Source organism: Myotis yumanensis, unplaced genomic scaffold (genome assembly GCF_028538775.1).
Source record: "Myotis yumanensis isolate MYYU_CA2020_CCGP unplaced genomic scaffold, mMyoYum1.0.hap1 SCAF_9, whole genome shotgun sequence".
Lineage (NCBI taxonomy): Eukaryota > Metazoa > Chordata > Mammalia > Chiroptera > Vespertilionidae > Myotis > Myotis yumanensis.
In genome coordinates, this window is record NW_027223760.1 from 81,652,357 (window position 1) to 81,672,634 (window position 20,278).

General features: G+C 49.9%; 1 protein-coding gene across 2 annotated transcripts in view; it reads right to left on the reverse strand.

Annotated features, from left to right (window-relative positions):
- Nucleotides 1–20,278, reverse strand: part of IMMP2L (inner mitochondrial membrane peptidase subunit 2) — a 473,548-nt gene that overhangs the window by 436,373 nt on the left and 16,897 nt on the right. For both annotated transcript variants that reach the window (XM_070425223.1, XM_070425224.1), the window contains exon 3: nt 1,444–1,580. In XM_070425223.1, the coding sequence (XP_070281324.1) occupies nt 1,444–1,578 (135 nt within the window). In that variant the 5' untranslated portion in view covers nt 1,579–1,580. The remainder of the gene's footprint in view (nt 1–1,443; nt 1,581–20,278) is intronic.

Here is a 20,278-nt window from a genome sequence, read left to right on the forward strand (position 1 = left end):
CGCCCCCGGCCGAGCTGGGCAGCGTCTCTTCTCGAGGCTCCCCCTCAGCACAGCCAGGAGCCTGAGCAGCCCAGAGGCCTGGGAGGGCCCTGCACCCCCTGGGGTCTGGCTTTTACCTGAGCCTCTCCCCGAAACTGCTAGTCATTCTTTTTATTTTTTAAAAACTGATTTCAGAGGGGGAGGGAGAGAGAGCTAGAAACATCAATCATGAGAGAGAATCATGGATCGGCTGCCTCCTGCACGCCCCCCGCTGGGGATGGAATCTGCAACCCTGGCAGGTGCCCTGGACTGGAGTCCAACCTGGGCCCCTTCAGTCCACAGGCCAACGTTCTCCAGTGGTTCTCAACCTTCTGGCCCTTTAAATACGGCTCCTCATGTTGTGACCCAACCATAAAATTATTTTCGTTGCTACTTCATAACTGTAATGTTGCTACTGTTATGAATCGTCATGTAAATATCTGATATGCAGGATGGTCTTAGGCGACCCTGTGAAAGGGTCGTTTGACCGCCAAAGGGGTCGCGACCCACAGGTTGAGAACCGCTGGCATAGTGCATGAACTTACACCAGGCCAGCATCCAGCCACAGAAGCAGCAAACCCCATTACAAACGCAAAGGCTCCTTCCCTGCATGACCGCGGGGCCCCAGACAGCACCCAAGGACAGTCATGGTTCCTCTAAGTCAGCCCAGGAGACACCGGCATTAACCGTCGGAGGTCTCCACTCCCCGGCTGGTAACTGAAGTGTGGCTGGCACCGAAAGAACCCCCTACGACCTGGGACCAGGGCTCCGGGCTGGGACCTTCTACCTACTGGGTGTACAGCTCAACAGAGTGCTGACTGACCCCAACCCAGCCTGCATCTGCACTAATAATTTGGTCTTAAAAAGATATTTAAGCATAGATTCAAATATAGAGAACTAAAATGGCTTAAATTCCCAAGCAGATTCACAAAATACAATGTCATTCAGTAACATTTCTTTAGAACCTCCATTTACACCCTGGCCGGGTGGCTCAGTTGGATGGAGCATCCTCCTCCCGTGCACCAAAAGGTTGTGGGTTTGATTCCCAGTCATGGCACATACCTAGGAGCCGACCTATGTTTCTCTCTCTCTCTCTCTCTCTTTCTCTCTCTCTTTGTCTCAAATCAATAAACTATCCAGGGGGAGGATAAAAAAAAAACTTATTTAGAATCTCCATTTACAATTCCTAAACAGATATATAGAGAGGTAGACAGATACAGATAACAATCCGGTAATTATTTTTCTTCGCCTCTCCTCTGATTGTGAGTTACATTGGAAAAACCTTATTAAAAAGTCAGGAAAGTTAAACCTCAAGATCTTTCTATATCAAGTCCCAGCACAGAAGTGACACAGAGAAACCGCGTCTCCAGTGCTTGAGAGAGAGTGACACGTGTGCCGTGAGAATGAAGGCGCATTCACTGTCACCTGCATGGATGCTCCCTCCACTCGCGCCACGCAGGCCACCCGGTCGAGGAAGGTCACGGCCACCGGCACCGCCACGAAGAAGCCTTTACAGAAGGCCTTGAAGTACCGTCTCGCCCAGCCTTGAGCTGGCGCCATACCTGCCAACACAGAGAAAAACAAGGATGAAACTAAGTATCAAACAAATATCAAAAACGGTGGAAAAGAAAGACCCAAAAAGCAGCACCAGAAAAAATAAGAGTTTAAGGAGAAGCCACCTCATCTCAATATATTTCACACACGTCCCTGTAACCACTGGAATAAACGTGACTTAAAATCCCAGAGGGAAACGCGTTCACTCTGGGTAACTCTTTTCAGTAGCTCAAGTCCACTTGATAACTTCCGTGGAAAATGTTTCCTCACAAAGCAACAGGTACGGGGGAAAAAGCAAACCCTTTCCTGTGGCTGAGGGTTCCGATGAGGTGCTCCTCGTACCCTCACCTGTTCTCTTCCACATAATAGAAGTTTCAATGAGACACTTCAGTGGCTGCCCAGCCTCCCTTGCAGCTATGTGTGACCATGTGACCAGGTTTGATGAATGGCGTATGAGCAGAAGTGACATACTCCCACATGGCACCCTTACAAGGAGCATGCCCTCCCTTTCCTGTTGCTCATTTCATGATACTGAGGTGGTGATAGGAGCAGGAGTGGCCTTCTCAAGTTAAAGGTGGCAGCCCGGCCAGCATGGCTCAGTGGATGAGTATCAACCTTGAACCAGGAGGTCACGGTTCAATTCCTGGCCAGGGCATATGCCCAGGTTGCGGGCTCGATCGCCAGTGGGGGTGTGCAGGAGGCAGCCGATCAATGATTCTCTCTCATCATTGACGTTTCTATCTCTCCCTCCCCGTTCCTGTCTGAAATCAATAAAAATATGTTTTTTAAAAATACATATGGCAGAGCTACAGAATAAAGGGGTCCCAAGTCCCCAGTGCTGTGAAGGCCCTATAATTGCCCTGCAGCATTAAATGAGAGACAAACCACTCTCCATCATTTAAAAACTCTTTCTAAACACCGCTGTATATTTTCTATATAAATGTATATGTACATATAAAAGTAAGTAAAACAATATCACTTGTATTACTGTTTTAATCCTTCAATAAACACCTGATGTCAGTTGTATGGTTATTCAAGTTTAGAGAGAGACTGGGAAAAAGCAGGCTTATCAAACGGCTAAGAGCGGTGAATTCCAGATGCTGGGAATTCCAGATGCAGAGGGTGACTACTTTCTTCTTTGAACTTCTGTTGGTTTCTGACATTTTTAAAAATATATATATATATTATTGATATTTTACGGAGAGGAAGGGGAAGGGATAGAGAGTTAGAAACACCGAGGAGAGAGAAACATCGATCGGCTGCCTCCTGCACACCCCCCACTGGGGATGCGCCTGCAAGCAAGGTACATGCCCTTGACCAGAATTGAACCTGGGACACCCGAGTCTGCAGGCCCACACTCTATCCACTGAGCCAAACCGGTTAGGGCTGGTTTCTGACATTTAAAGAGGAAGGAGAGGTCACCCTAGGAAGTCCCGCTGGTATACAGATGCTATGGGGTGAGGCCAGCCTCTTCCTGTCCCAACAACGAGCCCACCTCCTCAGTGCACTCTCTCCCCGGCTCTCTGCAGAACCAAGCCCCCAGGGAAGGATTTCCCCACTCGAGCCGCGATCAGTCTATTTCACCGACGGTGTTAAGTGGCCATCGCAGGCCAGGACGGACACGGCCTGCTTCTGACAGCTTCCTGAGATCTGAACTTAGACACTCTGACTTTCTGCTCGCCCACAGTAAGCGCTTTCCTTCACGCAGGAGAAAAGCGCTGACAGTTCCCATCTCAGCGAGCCTGAGGGCATCCCTGTTTCAGGGAGTTGGCAGCCGGCTTTGACCACGCGAGCCTGGGCTTGCTGAAGCAGTAAAGCCAAATGTGTTCCCCGGTCAGGTCACATAGGCTTAGACACTGGAGGATTTAGACTCAAAAAAAAAGGGGGGGACAGGACAGATGCAAATTGGAAAACAGGCTTCTGTCCACCTGTGGTTCTTAGAACAAAAGCAGCACGTGACCGAGTGGAAGACCAGACGTGTTCTCCCTGCGGCTCCCGGGGCCCTGCACGCACGGGCCTTCGTTCATAGCTGGGGACACCAGCAGATCAACACTGTGGATGCGTTCCAGTCGAAGAATGCCACGGCGTCTCTGCTAGGATGCAGCATGCACGATGGCAGTATAAATTTTTAAAAAATTAACAGAAGTTACATAACAGAATTCTGAGCCTCCCCCTCTTCCCCATGTGCAGTCCGCTCCACACCTCCTCTCCCTGCGGTCACGGTGACCCTAGGACAGAGCCCAGCGGTGAGGTCGGGGCCCGAGGTGGCCCAAGTCCAGCTGCCTGTCTGACCGGCTCACTCTGGGCCTCAGTTTCCTCATCCGTAACCTCATCCATAAACAGAAAGGCACTGGCTGCCATTCCTTAGGTCCTCTCTGTGCCCAGCATCCTGCATTTCTATCCATTTCCTATCATTTCTCCTTGGCGCCTGCAGATACTAACACAGAGAAAAGCGCTCCCACTACAAATAGATACAAAGTCGCCTTTTAGGTTTGAGATGTTAAGTTTCAAAAAGAGAAAAGACTTTGCTTTTTTTTTAATATATTTTTATTAATTTCAGAGAGAAAGGGAGAGACAGAATGAGATAGAAACATCAGTGATGAGAGAGAATCGTTAATCGGCTGCCACAACCCGGGCATGTGCCCCGACCAGAAATCGAACCCTGACCTCTGGGTTCATAGGTCCACATTTAACCACTGAGCCACACTGGCCGGGCTAGACTTTGCTTTTATGAAACAACTAGTTTAAAAGGGAAACAAAGAAGCTGGAACTGCGCACAGGAGCATGTTAAACACGAGAGGGACAAAGGCTGCTGCCCCTTCACGCCGAGTTTCCATGATCCCACTGTGGCCCAGGGCACCCCCGGCTCCCACACCCAAGTCCGGACGAGTGGCTTCCTGCTGAGACTTTCTCCTAGAACGTGGGGGAGGGGGAGGGCTGGTCTGAGGTGTGAGGTTCTGCCCCATCCAAGGGCAAAAACAAAAGCGACCGTGCAAGCAGGTGGCCGCCACTTTGAGAGGCTCAGCATCCCCGTGCAGTCCTGCCCGGCTGCCTGGCGAAGGGCACCTGTCCCTCGTGACAATAAAACACTTCCAAGCGTCTAACCATCCCCGAATACTGAGAGACCACCCAGAACGAAGGCCTGAACAGTGCACGTCCCCGCCACGTCATACACACAAGAGGGTCAGAGTCCCGTGGCATCCCCGTTCTGCTCCTGCGGACGCATGTCCTTTTCCATACACGTTGCCCAATAATTACTGGGATGGTCCGGTCCTTTCTTCACGCCATGAACGTCTGAAGCGACCACGCTAAAAAGCACCGGACGCCGCCTCCTCCGAGAAAATGTCCTCTGATCAGTTACCCGGGGCACTGCAGCCATCCTGGGGAGAGGGATCGTTTTTATCACCTCATTCTTCTCGTACCACTTTCGGTTGCCAACATCTCGCCTGAGAAAACTGCGCTTAAGTAGGAGGCACACCTGGTTGTGGCTGCACTCCTGAAACAGAGGCTGTTTCTAAATGAGCCTTCAGGTGGCGTGAAACCCTAGTTCGACTCGGCGGGCCCCTGGAAGCAAGCTTCCTGGCGATGCCGGCCTCTCTCTGCCACGTGAGGCCCTGCCCTGCAAACGCCCCTCCTCCCGCCACCTGCTCGGGTTTGATCGCCCTGAAGTCCATCCGAAACTAGTCTCCCACTTGCCTCGTTTCCTTCCTTAGCGACATGGAACCCCTCATGACGCCACTATATCCATGGAGCATATTGAACAAAAGCCACCGCACTCCACGGGCCTTCCGAGCGCGGGCGCAGGCCACCCATCCCAGAAAGGCCCCCTCGCCTTATCGCCAAGCAGACACCCCGTGCCTGCACTCACAGCGAAGGCCCCATCTCAAACCTCAGCCTCCACACGCCATCCGTAGATTCTGCAAAAGTGGTTTATCATAAAAATTAAGCGGACAGGGAACAGCTTTCTGTTGAGTGAAAAAAACCCTGTTAAGCGATCCCCAGTAGCCAGCAGAGGACGTAGGCTTTCTGCTGCAATAACCACGGAATCTGGGTTTCCACATTATTTCCAACTTAACGCAAAAGCCTAAGTGCCATCATTAAGTGCAATGTAAAGGGACTGTGGGCCCGATGCCAACAATGCAGCCACTGAAATATGTGTAAACAAAACCACCAGGTACTTATCTACAACCTAAACACAGCAATTAGGGGACTTTGGATCATTTCACCATAAACCTATTTCTTCCTGAAGTAATCATATTCTCAATTGGCAAGAGATCATATTTCCAGTATCAGAATGCTTACTGAATAGCCAAAAAAAAATAACATGAAAATAAAAATACGGTATTATTTAGCATTTAGGCTGTGTGTGACATTGGCTTTTAAAAAAAAATTAAAAGAAGCTGTGAAAAAGCATCCTCCTCAAAAAAAAAATCTCAAAACCATTCAAAAGTCAAAGCTAAGAAATAGGAGTGACACAGGGAAATAAAAAGATGGTAACACTGAAAACCTAACACAAAAAGAGGACAAAATACACCAGAGGAAAGTGGGCCCAGGCAGTCACGGGAATGCTGGGAAAACATTCCTGGAAAGGCCATGCGGCTTGCTCCCCAAGCTCATCATCCAGCATCCCAGGGATCAGCCCTGCCCCTCACCTACCTCCCATCTGGCCAACTGTCTAACATGCTTCATACCTGTTTCTTCATGACTTTTCACAGCAACCCTATTCCTCCTGTTTGTACAAGGGTCTCCTTAGGCCTCCACAGTCAGTGGAACAGGCATTGTATTTTCATGAAGAAGTTGAATGTTTCATTATTAAACTTTCTCGTTTTCCTGCAAGGCTATAGCTTCACTGTGCAAAAATAGCGCCAGCAAACAGTGCGTTGCAAGATTAACACAGTCTTGTTCCTCGTCTGACACTGTAACAGCTAACGAAACTTTTCTTTGTTGCCAGTTATTTCCAATGGAAAGATAATTAAGTATTTTGACCCAAAAACAGAGATGGATGTAAGCAAGTTACAGTATTATATAAGGCTGAAGGTAACAATGTTATCCTTGAATTACATAACTTTTACTTAACTAGATTTTACCACAGATCATTTCAGGAATTCTGAATATTATAGCTGTAGCCTAGCTCCTCAACCTGAATAGGCAAAGTTTTTAAATTTATTTTTATTGTAGATAGTATTACCGATGTCCCCCTCCACCCAGCCCCCACACTAACCCAGGCCTTCACCACACTATTGTCTGTGTCCATGGCTTATGCATATCCTACATAATGAAAGGCTAATATGCAAATCGACTGAATGGCAGAACAACCGGTCGCTTTGATGTGCACTGACCACCAGGGGGCAGATGCTTAATGCAGGAGCTGCCCTCTGGTGGTCAGTGCACTCTCACAGGGGGAGTGCCGTTCAGGCAGAAACCAGGCTCACAGCTGGGGAGCAGGCCTAAGCTGTCAGTCGGACATCCCCCAAGGGCTCCCAGATTGCGAGAGTGCTGAGGGACACCCCACCCCCACCCCAGTGCATGAATTTTGTGCACTGGGCCTCTAGTATGCATATAAGTTCTTTGATTAATCTCTTCCCACTCCCCCAAGCCCCTCCCTCTGAGATCTATCCGTCTGTTCCATGTATCCATATCTCTGGACCTATAACAATTTTTAAAGAACGTGATTGCAGGGTCTCATGAAAACCCTATCCTGACCCCTATTCTTCATGCCTCAAATGTGTTGCTTCCTTTCCCAGACTGCAAATGCCTGCAGGTGAGTCAGTGTAAGACACCAACTCAAATTTAAGTCAAGAAAGCAAGAGCCAAAACATGGCTTTTCCCTTTATCGGGGTTGGGAAAAGAAATAGGAGCGTTTCTCAAAATAAGCAAGGCCCCCAGACCCTAAGGGCAAAGCTGGGAAGCCAAGGTCACAGAGAGGTGGGCCTGGGGAATGCAACATGACCGGCAACAAGGCCAGTGGGGACTGTTCCTATTAACAGGATGATACATGTAAACTTAGAAACACAGGCTCCCCGAGCACTGAAGCACACCAAGGCCCTGATTAGCAGCCTGGCAAAAACAAAACCTGTCCAAACACGGTGGGAAGTTCTGGAAGGCTGCCCACAGCCCATTCACAGCAGCTGCGTGTCCACAGGGAGTTCAGACCGCAGTGGGCAGGCTCCGCCCGGATAATGATGCCATCGCCTGGCCAGTGTGGCCCAGTGGTTGAGCGGTGACCCATAAACTAGGAGGATACGGGTCCATTCCCAGTCAGGGCACATGCCCGAGTTGTGGGCTCCATTCCCGGTAGGGGGAATGCAGGAGGCAGCCGATCAATGATTCTCATCATTGATTTCTCTCTCTCTCTCTCTCTGTCTCTCTCTCTCTCTCTCTCTTCCTCTCTGAAATCAATAAAAACATTTAAATATATATATATATATATATATATATATATATATACAAGCCAGAGGAGAAGACTCACCCAGTGAAAAGGGAAAGTAACAACAGCTGAGACTGTGGAATGTGTGCCTATAGTCCCTTTGACTTATAAGTGCCAGCACGCATAGCACACACACTTGAAACGCAACCGACACTAGGCTGGCCACATACAGATGTTTTCAAAAAGAAGGCAGCGTAGAGGTCAGAGTACAAAGAGGCTCCTGCTGGGACTAGGGCAGATGGGACTCTGGACCTGGGGCAAGGAAGGCCAGGGACCCCTGGGGTGCTGAGTGTTATGTGGGTGCTCCCCCACATGAAGGCCTCGTTTTGACCTTGCCTCCTTGCTGGTATATTAGAAGAGTCTGTTTAAGATGCCTGAGAGCTGAAACCGGTTTGGCTCAGTGGATAGAGCGTCGGCTTTCGGACTGAAGGGTCCCAGGTTCGATTCTGGTCAAGGGCATATACTTGGGTTGCGGGCACATCCCCAGTAGGAGATGTGCAGGAGGCAGCTGATCGATGTTTCTCTCTCATCGATGTTTCTAACTATCTCTCTCCCTTCCTCTCTGTAAAAAATCAATAAAAAATAATAAATAAATAAATAAATAAATAAATAAATAAAAGATGCCTGAGAAATTTCACCAACTTAGGGCAACGTATCTGCCAACCAAAGCATTTAAAATTACTCATGGAGTATGAAATAGTGTAAAACAAAATATTTAATGCTGTAAGCAGGCGTCAGCAATGAAACACAGTGCGCCCTACCATAATTCCAAAGCAGTCCCAGCGGTTGGGGAAGAAAGCCACTTTGGATGCCCCCAGACTATCACTATTACTGTGTATATCTATTTTTAGCTACTTGACCAGTAAGAGCCAACAGCCACGTCCAATCAGTAGAGCACAGCATGATGGGACATTCCGCCAGCTGGGTGTGGCTCTCTGTGAATCAATGGGTGGAAGCTGTGATATTCCTGTGTAGAAGCTGTGATGTTCCTGTGTGGAAGCTGTGATATTCCTGTGTAGACTCTGTGATGTTCCTGTGTAGAAGCTGTGATGTTCCTGTGTAGAAGCTGTGATATTCCTGTGTAGAAGCTGTGATATTTCTGTGTGGAAGCTGTGATGCTCCTGTGTGGAAGCTGTGATGTTCCTGTGTGGAAGCTGTGATGTTCCTGTGTGGAAGCTGTGATGTTCCTGTAGAAGCTGTGATGTTCCTGTGTGGAAGCTGTGATGTTCCTGTGTGGAAGCTGTGATGTTCCTGTGTAGAAGCTGTGATGTTCCTATAGAAGCTGTGATGTTCCTGTGTGGAAGCTGTGATATTCCTGTGTAGAAGCTGTGATACTCCTGTGTGGAAGCTGTGATGTTCCTGTGTAGAAGCTGTGATGTTCCTGTGTAGAAGCTGTGATGTTCCTGTGTAGAAGCTGTGATGCTCCTGTGTGGAAGCTGTGATGTTCCTGTGTAGAAGCTGTGATGTTCCTGTGTAGAAGCTGTGATGTTCCTGTGTAGAAGCTGTGATGTTCTTGTAGAAGCTGTGATGTTCCTGTGTGGAAGCTGTAATGTTCCTGTGTAAACGCTGTGATGTTCCTGTGTGGAAGCTGTGATGTTCCTGTGTGGAAGCTGTGATGTTCCTGTGTGGAAGCTGTGATGTTCCTGTGTAGAAGCTGTGATGTTCCTGTGTAGAAGCTGTGATGTTCCTGTGTAGAAGCTGTGATGTTCCTGTAGAAGCTGTGATGTTCCTGTGTGGAAGCTGTGATGCTCCTGTGTGGAAGCTGTGATGTTCCTGTGTGGAAGCTGTGATATTCCTGTGTAGAAGCTGTGATGTTCCTGTGTAGAAGCTGTGATGTTCCTGTAGAAGCTGTGATGTTCCTGTGTAGAAGCTGTGATGTTCCTGTGTAGAAGCTGTGATGTTCCTGTAGAAGCTGTGATGTTCCTGTGTGGAAGCTGTAATGTTCCTGTGTAGACGCTGTGATGTTCCTGTGTGGAAGCTGTGATGTTCCTGTGTGGAAGCTGTGATGTTCCTGTGTGGAAGCTCTGATGTTCCTGTAGAAGCTGTGATGCTCCTGTGTAGAAGCTGTGATGTTCCTGTAGAAGCTGTGATGTTCCTGTGTGGAAGCTGTGATGTTCCTGTAGAAGCTGTGATGTTCCTGTAGAAGCTGTGATGTTCCTGTGTGGAAGCTGTAATGTTCCTGTGTAAACGCTGTGATGTTCCTGTGTGGAAGCTGTGATGTTCCTGTGTGGAAGCTGTGATGTTCCTGTGTGGAAGCTGTGATATTCCTGTGTGGAAGCTGTGATGTTCCTGTGTAGAAGCTGTGATATTCCTGTGTGGAAGCTGTGATATTCCTGTGTGGAAGCTGTGATATTCCTGTGTGGAAGCTGTGATGTTCCTGTGTAGAAGCTGTGATATTCCTGTGTGGAAGCTGTGATGTTCCTGTGTAGAAGCTGTGATATTCCTGTGTAGAAGCTGTGATGTTCCTGTGTAGAAGCTGTGATATTCCTGTGTAGACTCTGTGATGTTCCTGTGTAGAAGCTGTGATATTCCTGTGTGGAAGCTGTGATGTTCCTGTAGAAGCTGTGATGTTCCTGTGTGGAAGCTGTGATGTTCCTGTGTGGAAGCTGTGATATTCCTGTGTGGAAGCTGTGATGTTCCCGTGTGGAAGCTGTGATGTTCCTGTGTAGAAGCTGTGATGTTCCTGTGTGGAAGCTGTGATGTTCCTGTAGAAGCTGTGATGTTCCTGTGCGGAAGCTGTGATGTTCCTGTGCAGAAGCTGTGATGTTCCTGTAGAAGCTGTGATGTTCCTGTGTGGAAGCTGTGATGTTCCCGTGTGGAAGCTGTGATGTTCCTGTGTGGAAGCTGTGATGTTCCTGTGTGGAAGCTGTGATGTTCCTGTATAGAAGCTGTGATGTTCCTGTGTGGAAGCTGTAATGTTCCTGTGTAAACGCTGTGATGTTCCTGTGTGGAAGCTGTGATGTTCCTGTAGAAGCTGTGATGTTCCTGTGTAGAAGCTGTGATGTTCCTGTAGAAGCTGTGATGTTCCTGTGTGGAAGCTGTGATGTTCCTGTGTGGAAGCTGTGATGTTCCTGTGTGGAAGCTGTGATATTCGTGCAGAGCGGACATGCACATGAATGGAACAAAAGGGAGCTGTATGGTTTAAAACGATTCCTGCACCCGCCATGGGGACAGGGGGCCCTGGCAGAGCCCCACCCCACCCCCCCGTGGCCGGCAGCACCTGGGCCAGTGGGTGAAGAACACCCACAAGCTGTGCCTCCCGCCTGGATTAAGCCTTCAGAGGCCTGGGCCTGGGTTGAAGTCTGAAGTTCAACCGCAAGAGAGACGCTGAGCCTGACTGTGAACTGAGCTGCTCCTGAATGTCTGGCCGCGGAACTGAGAGGGAGCATGTTTTAAACCACTGAGTGTGTCATAGCTAATAAAACAGTAAACCCAGGAAAGATCCAAAGATATTAAGAGGTGGGGAGGCAGAAATAACAAAGGATTTTGAAATAATTAGCCACAATTTAAAGGGGGGGAAATCATCACAGAAAGATAACTTCCACATAACTCAAAGATAAATATAAAATTAAAAATATAAAAGTAGCCCAGTCGGCATGGCTCAGTGGTTGAGCGTCACCCTATGAACCAGGAGGTCACGATTCGATGCTAATCATAGAAAGAGGTCAGGTGAGGAAGAAAATGAACCAAAATGATGACTGCTGTGTTTATTGGCAGCCAAAGGATTTCTACTTTACCCTACACTTTTCCATATTATTTAAATTCTCAGTGCTGGGTATATATTATCTTCACATCCTAAAGCAAATTAGCATCAGTTTCTGTCTGCTACGACAGATAGTTCTTAAATGTAAATTAGCCCAAGCTGGTTGCTCCGTGGTTAGAGCGTTGGCACATAGACTGAAGGGTCATGGGTTCGATTCTAAGGGCACATACCTCTGGTTGCAGGCTCCATCCCCAGCCCAGATCAGGGTGTGTGCGGGAGTCAACCAATCTGTGTGTGTCTCTCCCACTGATGTCCCTCCCTCTCTCCATCTCCCCCTCCTCCCTCCCTTCCACTCTCTCTCAAAAAAACAATGGAAAAATGTCCTCAGGTGAGGATCAAAATAAATATATAAATAATAAATTAATAAATAAACAAACAAACATAAATAAATAAATAAAATTTTAAATTAGCTCATAGGCAGGACAATGATGTCAGTTGTGCTGGCTCATATGTTATCTTTCCCAGCACATAAAGGTTTTTTGTTTTGTTTTTTGTTTTTTTAATATATTTTTATTGATTTCAGAGAAGAAGAGAGAGGGGGAGAGAGATAGAAACATCAATGATGAGAGAGAACATCGATCAGCTGCCTCCTGCACACCCCCCACTGGGGATGGAGCCCACAACTTGGACATGTGCCCTGACTGGGAATCAAACCGTGACCTCCTGGTTCATAGGTCGAGGCTCAACCACTGAGCCACGCCAGCCGGGCGAAAGGCTTTGATACCACTGAGAGCAAGTTTTCTCTGACTTAAAGGGAAAGTCTCATTTGGTGGCTTCAAGACTTCCACCATCTCTGTAAGTTACCTGAGGAAGCTCGTGCAGATGGAGAAATGCACACTATCTTTCTGTGTTTAAACTAAAATAAAATTGATAAGTCAACACCTGGGATCAGGTGTTCTAACTTTGATGAAATTAGTCTTTGTCAGGAGTGGATGACTTCAATGCACCCCCAGCTGGAAGGAGGAACATCAGGGTTGAGGGCTGCCCAAAACCATGACGCTGGCTGTCAATGCCGGGTGAGAGCTACCCATTTTTATTATGATTGACTGTCATTTTTTGTGTGAGTTCTGTTTACCAAATTCCACTGGTTTCAAATCATCTGTTCCAAACCCTACTTTCCCCATAAGCCCTGTCAGTGTAGGCCACGCCTTCGCAGGACTGAAGATTTGCCAGCAGGCAGCCAGGGATTGACAGAGAAACGCCGATGCTAGTCTGTGTAAAATGTGAAGACAGAGAGAAGCATCTCATGAGTCAAAAGGGAAAAAGAACCGAAACAGTAAACTTTATTTTAGTGCCGCAATGGTTTCTAATGGAAGATGTGAAAGACAGGACCAAACGATCTCATTATCCTTGACGCTTCCCACACATTTTAGTTACATATTATACACGAAAAGACATGGTCCTTGCCTGCTAGACACTCAGACTCTAACCAAGACAGGCATCCACTGCGGTGGATGGAGAAGGGACTCATCCAATCAGCTCCCTGTGTGTGTGCGCATGTGCACGTGTGCATGTGTGTGCGTGTGTGGGCGCGTGCATGTGTGTGCATGTGCATGTGTGTGTGCGTGTGTGTGTATCACAATCAGAAAGGATGTTTATTATTTTTTTCACATAGAAGAGGGCTGGGAGTGGGCAGTTATACTAACCCTCCATTGCCCACCATGGCAATTCACCTGTCATCTTCCTTTAAAAAAAACAAACAAAACTATACTTTATTGCAGTATAATTGACATAGAAAAGCAAGCTGTAGGCAATGTATACAAGTTGAGCTTGGAGATCAGCGTACACTATGCAACCATCACCACAATCTGCTCCATAAATATACCAGCACCTCCACAAGTTTCCCTCCGACCTCCATTAATCCCATTAACTTTTGAACATAGCATTTCATTGGCTGGGCTGAGGGGGGCATGGAGGGGTGCAATGAGGGAGCCAGTTTTATTTTAGATGCACTGTAGGCCTGAGCAAATGTGTAGAGGTGTTGGTTGGGGGCCAGGTGTAAAGGGAGATACAAATACACGGGGGGGTGGTGGGGGGGGTAGTCAAGGAAGAACCTTCTGGAAACCTAGAAGCAGAGATATCCCCGTAGTGAGGACTCTGGTACCTGGGCTCCTCAGAGGGGGTTCACTCTGCGTGGGGCACAGGTGGTCTAAGAGGAGCAGGGACATCTGGTGATGCCGCCAAGTGAAGAAGTGCCCGGAAAAGGAGGAAACACGTGGAATGGGCCTGTTTGATGGCGCCCCTACGGCTAAACACGGGGTAATTGATCACCTAAACCAGTGGTTCTCAACCTGTGGGTCGCCAACCTGTGGGTCGCGATCCCTTTGGGGGTCGAACGACCCTTTCACAGGGGTCGCCTAAGATCATCGGAAAACACATCTATAATTACATATTGTTTTTGTGACTAATCACTATGCTTTAATTATGTTCAATTTGTAACAATGAAAATACATCCTGCATATCAGATATTTACATTAGATTCATAACAGTAGCAAAATTACAGTTATGAAGTAGCAACGAAAATAATTTTATGGTTGGGGGTCACCACAACATGAGGAACTGTATTAAAGGGCCGTGGCTTTAGGAAAGTTGAGAACCACTGACCTAAACAGTTACCGTCAGCAATGATCCTAAACCACTAAACACCACCGCTGGGCTGGATTACTTTCAAAAATGAGACCCTACCCTAACCGGTTTGGCTCAGTGGATAGAGCATCAGCCTGTGGACTGAAGGGTCCTGGGTTCCATTCCGGTCAAGGGCATGTACCTTGGTTGCGGGCACATCCCCAGTAGGGGGCGTGCAGAAGGCAGCTGATCGATGTTTCTCTCTCATCGATGTTTCTAACTCTCTATCCCTCTCCCTTCCTCTCTGTAAAAAATCAATAAAATATATTTTTAAAAAAGAAGAAATGAGACCTTATTAAAGAACTGGGGGTTTAGCTTCAAAAGGTAAATTAGGCAGTGATCATTTTAATCTAGTGTAATAGCATAAGTATTTTACAAATGGATGTTTAATAAAATGCAAAATATTATTTTAAAATAAGTGTCTTTTAGGGTCATTCTCAGGTAGACGTTGGAAACGAAGCTCCCGGGAGTGCAGGTACAAACACGGTTTTCAGTGAACCAACCACCCTTCTGCGCAATTTCCAAATATAACCGCTGAGCTGAGTAAATAAAGCTCCCACCACTCCTTGGTGATTATAGCTGCATATCCCATTGTGAAGTGAACTTGGGATCCAGTCGTAAAATGCAAAGCATGTGCCTCTGAACCATGTAAGACACACAATGTTTTGTTAATGACCCTCAGTCCTGGCAGTCAGTGGTCGGACCCCTGTGGGTTTGTTAGGAAACATCTGATGTTGACATTGGCTAAGCCCTAGAGGATGCGGGAGACACAGAGAAACGATAACCAGAAACAGAGCCCCGAGCTGGGGATTTACTCTTCTCAGGTCAGCGCGCGTGTCCTGAGCTCCTGCAGCCAGATGCAGCCGCCCAGCCTCCCACCTGGGAGCGGGAGACACACCTGAGGCCCTGGCACACACTGGGCAGTGAGCACTGAGCCTCTGAGTCGCTCTCCCCTGTGATAGGGCCTCGCGGGCCGTGAAATTCCCATCAGGAAAGACAGAGGTCAGAAGAGAGGCCATCGGGGCTGTCAGCGTGGGAAGAGACCCGCAGGCTCCCATGCTGGCCGGCCTCCTGCTCTGCAGAGCGGCCCCATCACCCATGGCTGACGAGCAGCCAGGGCGCCCTCCTGGGGCTCACCGACCTTCAGCAACTCCCCTTTCCTACGGGACTATCGGGCTCCTCACCTTTAGCCACAGGGCTCCTAGGAAGAGGTGCCTGTGTCACCACGGCGACCCCACCCAGCGTGGGATTTCCAGAGTGGCCCTGCTCTCACTGGTCCCCAAGCCCTTCTTCATGCCCTCCCCTCTGTCTCCATCACTCTCCCCACCTGTCCTTGTCTTAGCCAACTCTTTTTTTATATATATTTTTATTGATTTCAGAGAGGAAGGGAGAGGGAAGGAGAAACATCAATGATGAGAATCATCAATGGGCTGCCTCCTGCACACCCCACATTGGGGATGGAGCCCGAAACCCGGGCACATGCCCTGACCAGGAATTGAACCAGTGACCTCCTGGTTCATCAACCACTGAGCCACACCGGCCGAGCTGGCCAATTCTTACCATCAAGCTGTCACTCCACCAGGTGAGTCTGAATGAGATGCCCCCTGGGGGTCCCACACAACCCTCCGCTCCCCTGGCCTAGCGCTCATCACACCTGCCCTCACCCACACCTCCAGGTGCTGCGCCTTCTTCTGTGAGGTCAGCCACGCTTGCTCACTTGCCCCGAAGGAGTCCATGTTAAACACAGTTTTACTGAAGAAATGACTAAATCACTTCTGATCACTTACTACTAACAATAATGTTTCATTACGTATTTTGGCAAGCTAACCTCAAAAGCTCCTGTGCATGTCAACTAGCCAAGTCACACTCGGAACGTGATGGACATGATGGAGGCATGGATGAGGGGGGGCAGGCCTGGCCCAGCCACGTGCAACAGGCTGTGCTGTGTGTGAGCGCACGTGTGCGCGGTGCCTATGTGCGGTGCCTGCGTCTACCTGCTGTCCCCGGCTCTCATCCGATGCTGGTACTTGGCAGGTGCAGATGCTGTGAAGAAAGTGGTTTGTAAACTGTGTGTGTACAGTGCAGAGCAAGCGGCTGATGGGGCCCTTTTCCTCAGCAAACCAGAGCACAGCCCTCATGCCTAAGGCAGCGGAGAGGAACGAGAATCAGGTGAGTCTTCCTAACCCACTCAACTACAGGGCACTGAGACTTGCTTGCTTGTAGGAAGTGGTTAGCTTGTTCTTCCTGAAAGCAGTGGTGGTGTTTTGTTGTTGTTTTTCAATCTGTGCTCTGGTGCCCTGAGCAGCTCCGGGGCCAGGGGAGCTGCCACTGCAGGCAGAGCTCGGAGCCCGGGCCCCGCTCCCATCAGCGCCACGTGGTGGTCATCTGTTCCTGTTTCTGTTTTCAATGGTCGCATTTCAAAAGAGATTTTCCTAGAGGAAGGGTCCACTCCATTAAACTAAAAAGAAAGCGATAAAGAAAAAGGCTGACACCACTGCCTCAAGGAGCCATGTGGACGGAGGCCTGCACTGGACCATCCGAGCCCTGACCCCTTGCCCGGTTCTTGTTTAGCTGAAGCTCATCGCCGCAGGTTTCAGCCTCCGTGAGCTAAACTAACAAATGCCATTTGCATGCAGCAACGCCCAGGCAGAGAAACCAACATGGGCTTTGAGAAGTGTGCTTATTTCTGGGGCAGCTGTATTTATCTTGCAATGTTTAATGGCTTTATTTATGTACCAATCTTCACGTTAATGATTCCTCACACAGAATACCCAAATAATCTAACCGAACCACAGAAAAGCCCCCATACCAGCCAGCTGCTGCTGTTTCATGTGCTGTAAACGAAGATCCCCTCTCACTTCAATCATTTCCTAGTAAACATCACCATCGGTGGGAAAACCCACCAAACTCCCATTAAACTAGAAACGTTAGCTATTTGCCAATAAAGACACAAAGGGGGAATGAGGTGGCTGAAACCAGGGGTGCCCCACCACCCACAGCCGGGAGACGAGTAGTGAGAACGGCTGCGCTGGGGGCCCACGGGGGAGTGAGGAGCAGAAACGGGACCTGCCCCGCCCCCGCCCCCGCCCCCCCGCAGACACCTGCAGCAGCCGCACTGGCCCCCTACGGCAAGGCGGTGGGCACCCAGCTCTATAAAGTCATACGTCCGGTGACCCCGACTCGTCTGGAGCTGAACGTATAATGTGGAACCTCCTTTCTCAAACTTAATTCATCCCAGAAGGCTGTTTGAAAATCGAATCACTTTTTCCCATTAGAAATCATGTAAATTGAATTAATCCGTTGCAGACCCCCAAATGACTCCCTGTTCTAACCTTTCTTATACACGGTGCATGTCTATTGTACTGTTTGATCTATAAACACTTTAAAAACAAAAAGGAAAGGAAATGTACAGTAAAAAATGGAAATCTACACTAATAAAAGAGAAACATGTTAATTAGCATACGACCGCTACCCTTCCCATTGGCTAATCAGCATATACTTATGCAAATTAACTGTCAGCCAAGATGGCGGCCGGCAGCCATGCACTGAAGTGAACAGGGAGGCTTGCTTGCTCCAGTGACTGCGGACTCCAACGTTCCCCGCCTAACTTGCCGGCCTCTCAGCTGCAACTCTAAGCAACTATGTACTATGTTGCAAATATAGAAGCTAAACAAAACCCCAGAAACCAGCTGACGGGCTTCAGCCAGCCTGACCGCAACATTGTATCAATGTTTTCAGCAGCGAGGCCTCAAGAGCTAAAGCTGGCTCAGAATAGAAAAAAAGGAGCGGTTGGGAGCTTCAGTGACCTGCCAGCCGGAAAATGGCCCTCAGCCCCTCACCCAGACTGGCCAGGCACCCCAGTGGGGACCCCCACCCTGATCCAGGACACCCTTCAGGGCAAACCAGCTGGCCCCAACCCGTGCACCAGGCCTCTATTCTATATAGTAAAAGGGTAATATGCCTCCCAGCACCGGGATCAGCGGAGCAGCGAGGCCTCCTGGCACCGGATCAGCGTGACAGGGGGCAGTGCCCAAACCCCCTGATCGCCTTGCGGCTCTGTGTGTGACGGGCGGGGGGGGGGGGGGGGGGCCACAACCTCCCTATCTGCCCTGCTCTGTTCGTGACAGGGGAAGACGCCCCAACCCCCTGATCAGCCCTGCTCTGTGCCCGATAGGGGGGAGCTCCCCAATCCCCTGATCGCCCTGCGGCTCTGTGTGACAGGGTGCGGCGCCCCAACCCCCCCCCCCCACCCACCCCCCGTCCACGGGCCCTGCTCTGTGTGTGACAGGGTAGAGCCATAACCTCTCCATCAGCCCTGCCCTGAGTGTGACAGTGGCGGCGCCCCAACCCCCTGATCGACCCTGCTCTGTGGGTGATAGAGGGTGGCACCCCAACCCCCCTCCACGGGCCTTGCTCTGTGTGTGACAGGGTAGAGCCATAACCTCTCCATTGGCCCTGCCCTGAGTGTGACAGGGTGCAGCGTCCCAACCTCCTGATCCGCACTGCTCTGTGTGTAATAGGGGGCGGTGCCCCAACTCCCCTATCGGCCCTACTCTGTGAGTGACAGGGGGGAGCTCCTCAACCCCCTGGTCGGCCCTGCTCTGTTCATCAGGGGGGAGCTCCTCAACCCCCTGATCGACCCTGCTCTGTGTTTGACAGGGTACGGAGCCCCAACCCCCCTGATGGGTCCTGCTCTGTGAGTGACAGGGGGCAGCGACCCAACCCCCTGACTGGCCCTGCTCTGTGAGTGACAGGGGGCAGCGCCCCAACCCCCTGATTGGCCCTGCTCTGTGAGTGACAGGGGACAGCGCCCCAACCCCCTGATTGGCCCTACTCTGTGCGTGACAGGGGGTGGTGCCGCAACCTCCCCATCGACCCTGCCTTGAGTGTGACGGGGCAGTGCCCCAACCCCCCAATCAGCCCTACCCTGAGCGTGACTGAGGGTGGCATCGCAACCTCCCGATCCACCCTGCTCTGTGCATGACAGGGGGCAGCACCCCAACTCCCCAATCGGCCCTGCTCTGAGCCCGACCAGGGGCTGCACCTAGGGATTGGGCCTGCCCTCTGCCACCCAGGAGCAGGCCTAAGCCAGCAGGTCGTTATCTCCCGAGGGGTCCCAGACTGTGAGAGGGCACAGGCCGGGCTGAGGGACCCCTCCCCCCCACCAGTGCACAAATTTTTGTGCACCGGGCCTCTAGTTTAACAATAATTATAAGCAGAAACAACATAAAAAAAACACAAAAATATTCACAGCACAATTTCCTGAGATGTTAACAGTGGTGAACGGACTGAGATTCGTGCGTTCTCTCCTTTGTCACCTGAGAGACGCATGGCTGGCCCCACAGGCGGCAGCACGAAAGGGCTGTCAGGTTGAGAAGCGAACTGTTCCAGGTGGGAGACGTTCGAAAAACGGGGCTCCCCTGTAATTATGCATGAGCTCCACGGAGCTGAGAGTCAACAGCCTAATCTTCCCCTCTGACCCGCAGTGCCCACTGGCAGCTCCAAGCTCCCAGGCGCGGACCAGCCACACCCTCCACTGGTACCCGTGTTGTCCCTTATCTTTCCCCCAAACTAGCTGTGGCCTCGAAGGAAGAACCTGCCTCCCTCCTCCCCACAGACCCTCCAGGCCTGAGTGCTGCTGAGCATCCACAGATGCTAACCAATAGGTTTGACCGGTGGTTTAATCTCACAGGCGGCTTACATCGCACCCACGTACCGTGTTGACAGAGAGTTTGGTTTCATTGTGTCAGATTCCATTCCATTAAATGCCAGGCAAGAGCAGAGCAGGCCAACCTGGCTGGTTTGGCTCAGTGGATAGAGCATCGGCCTGCAGACGGAAGGGTCCCGGGTGTGATTCCAGTCAAGGGCACATGCCTAGATTGCGGGCTCAA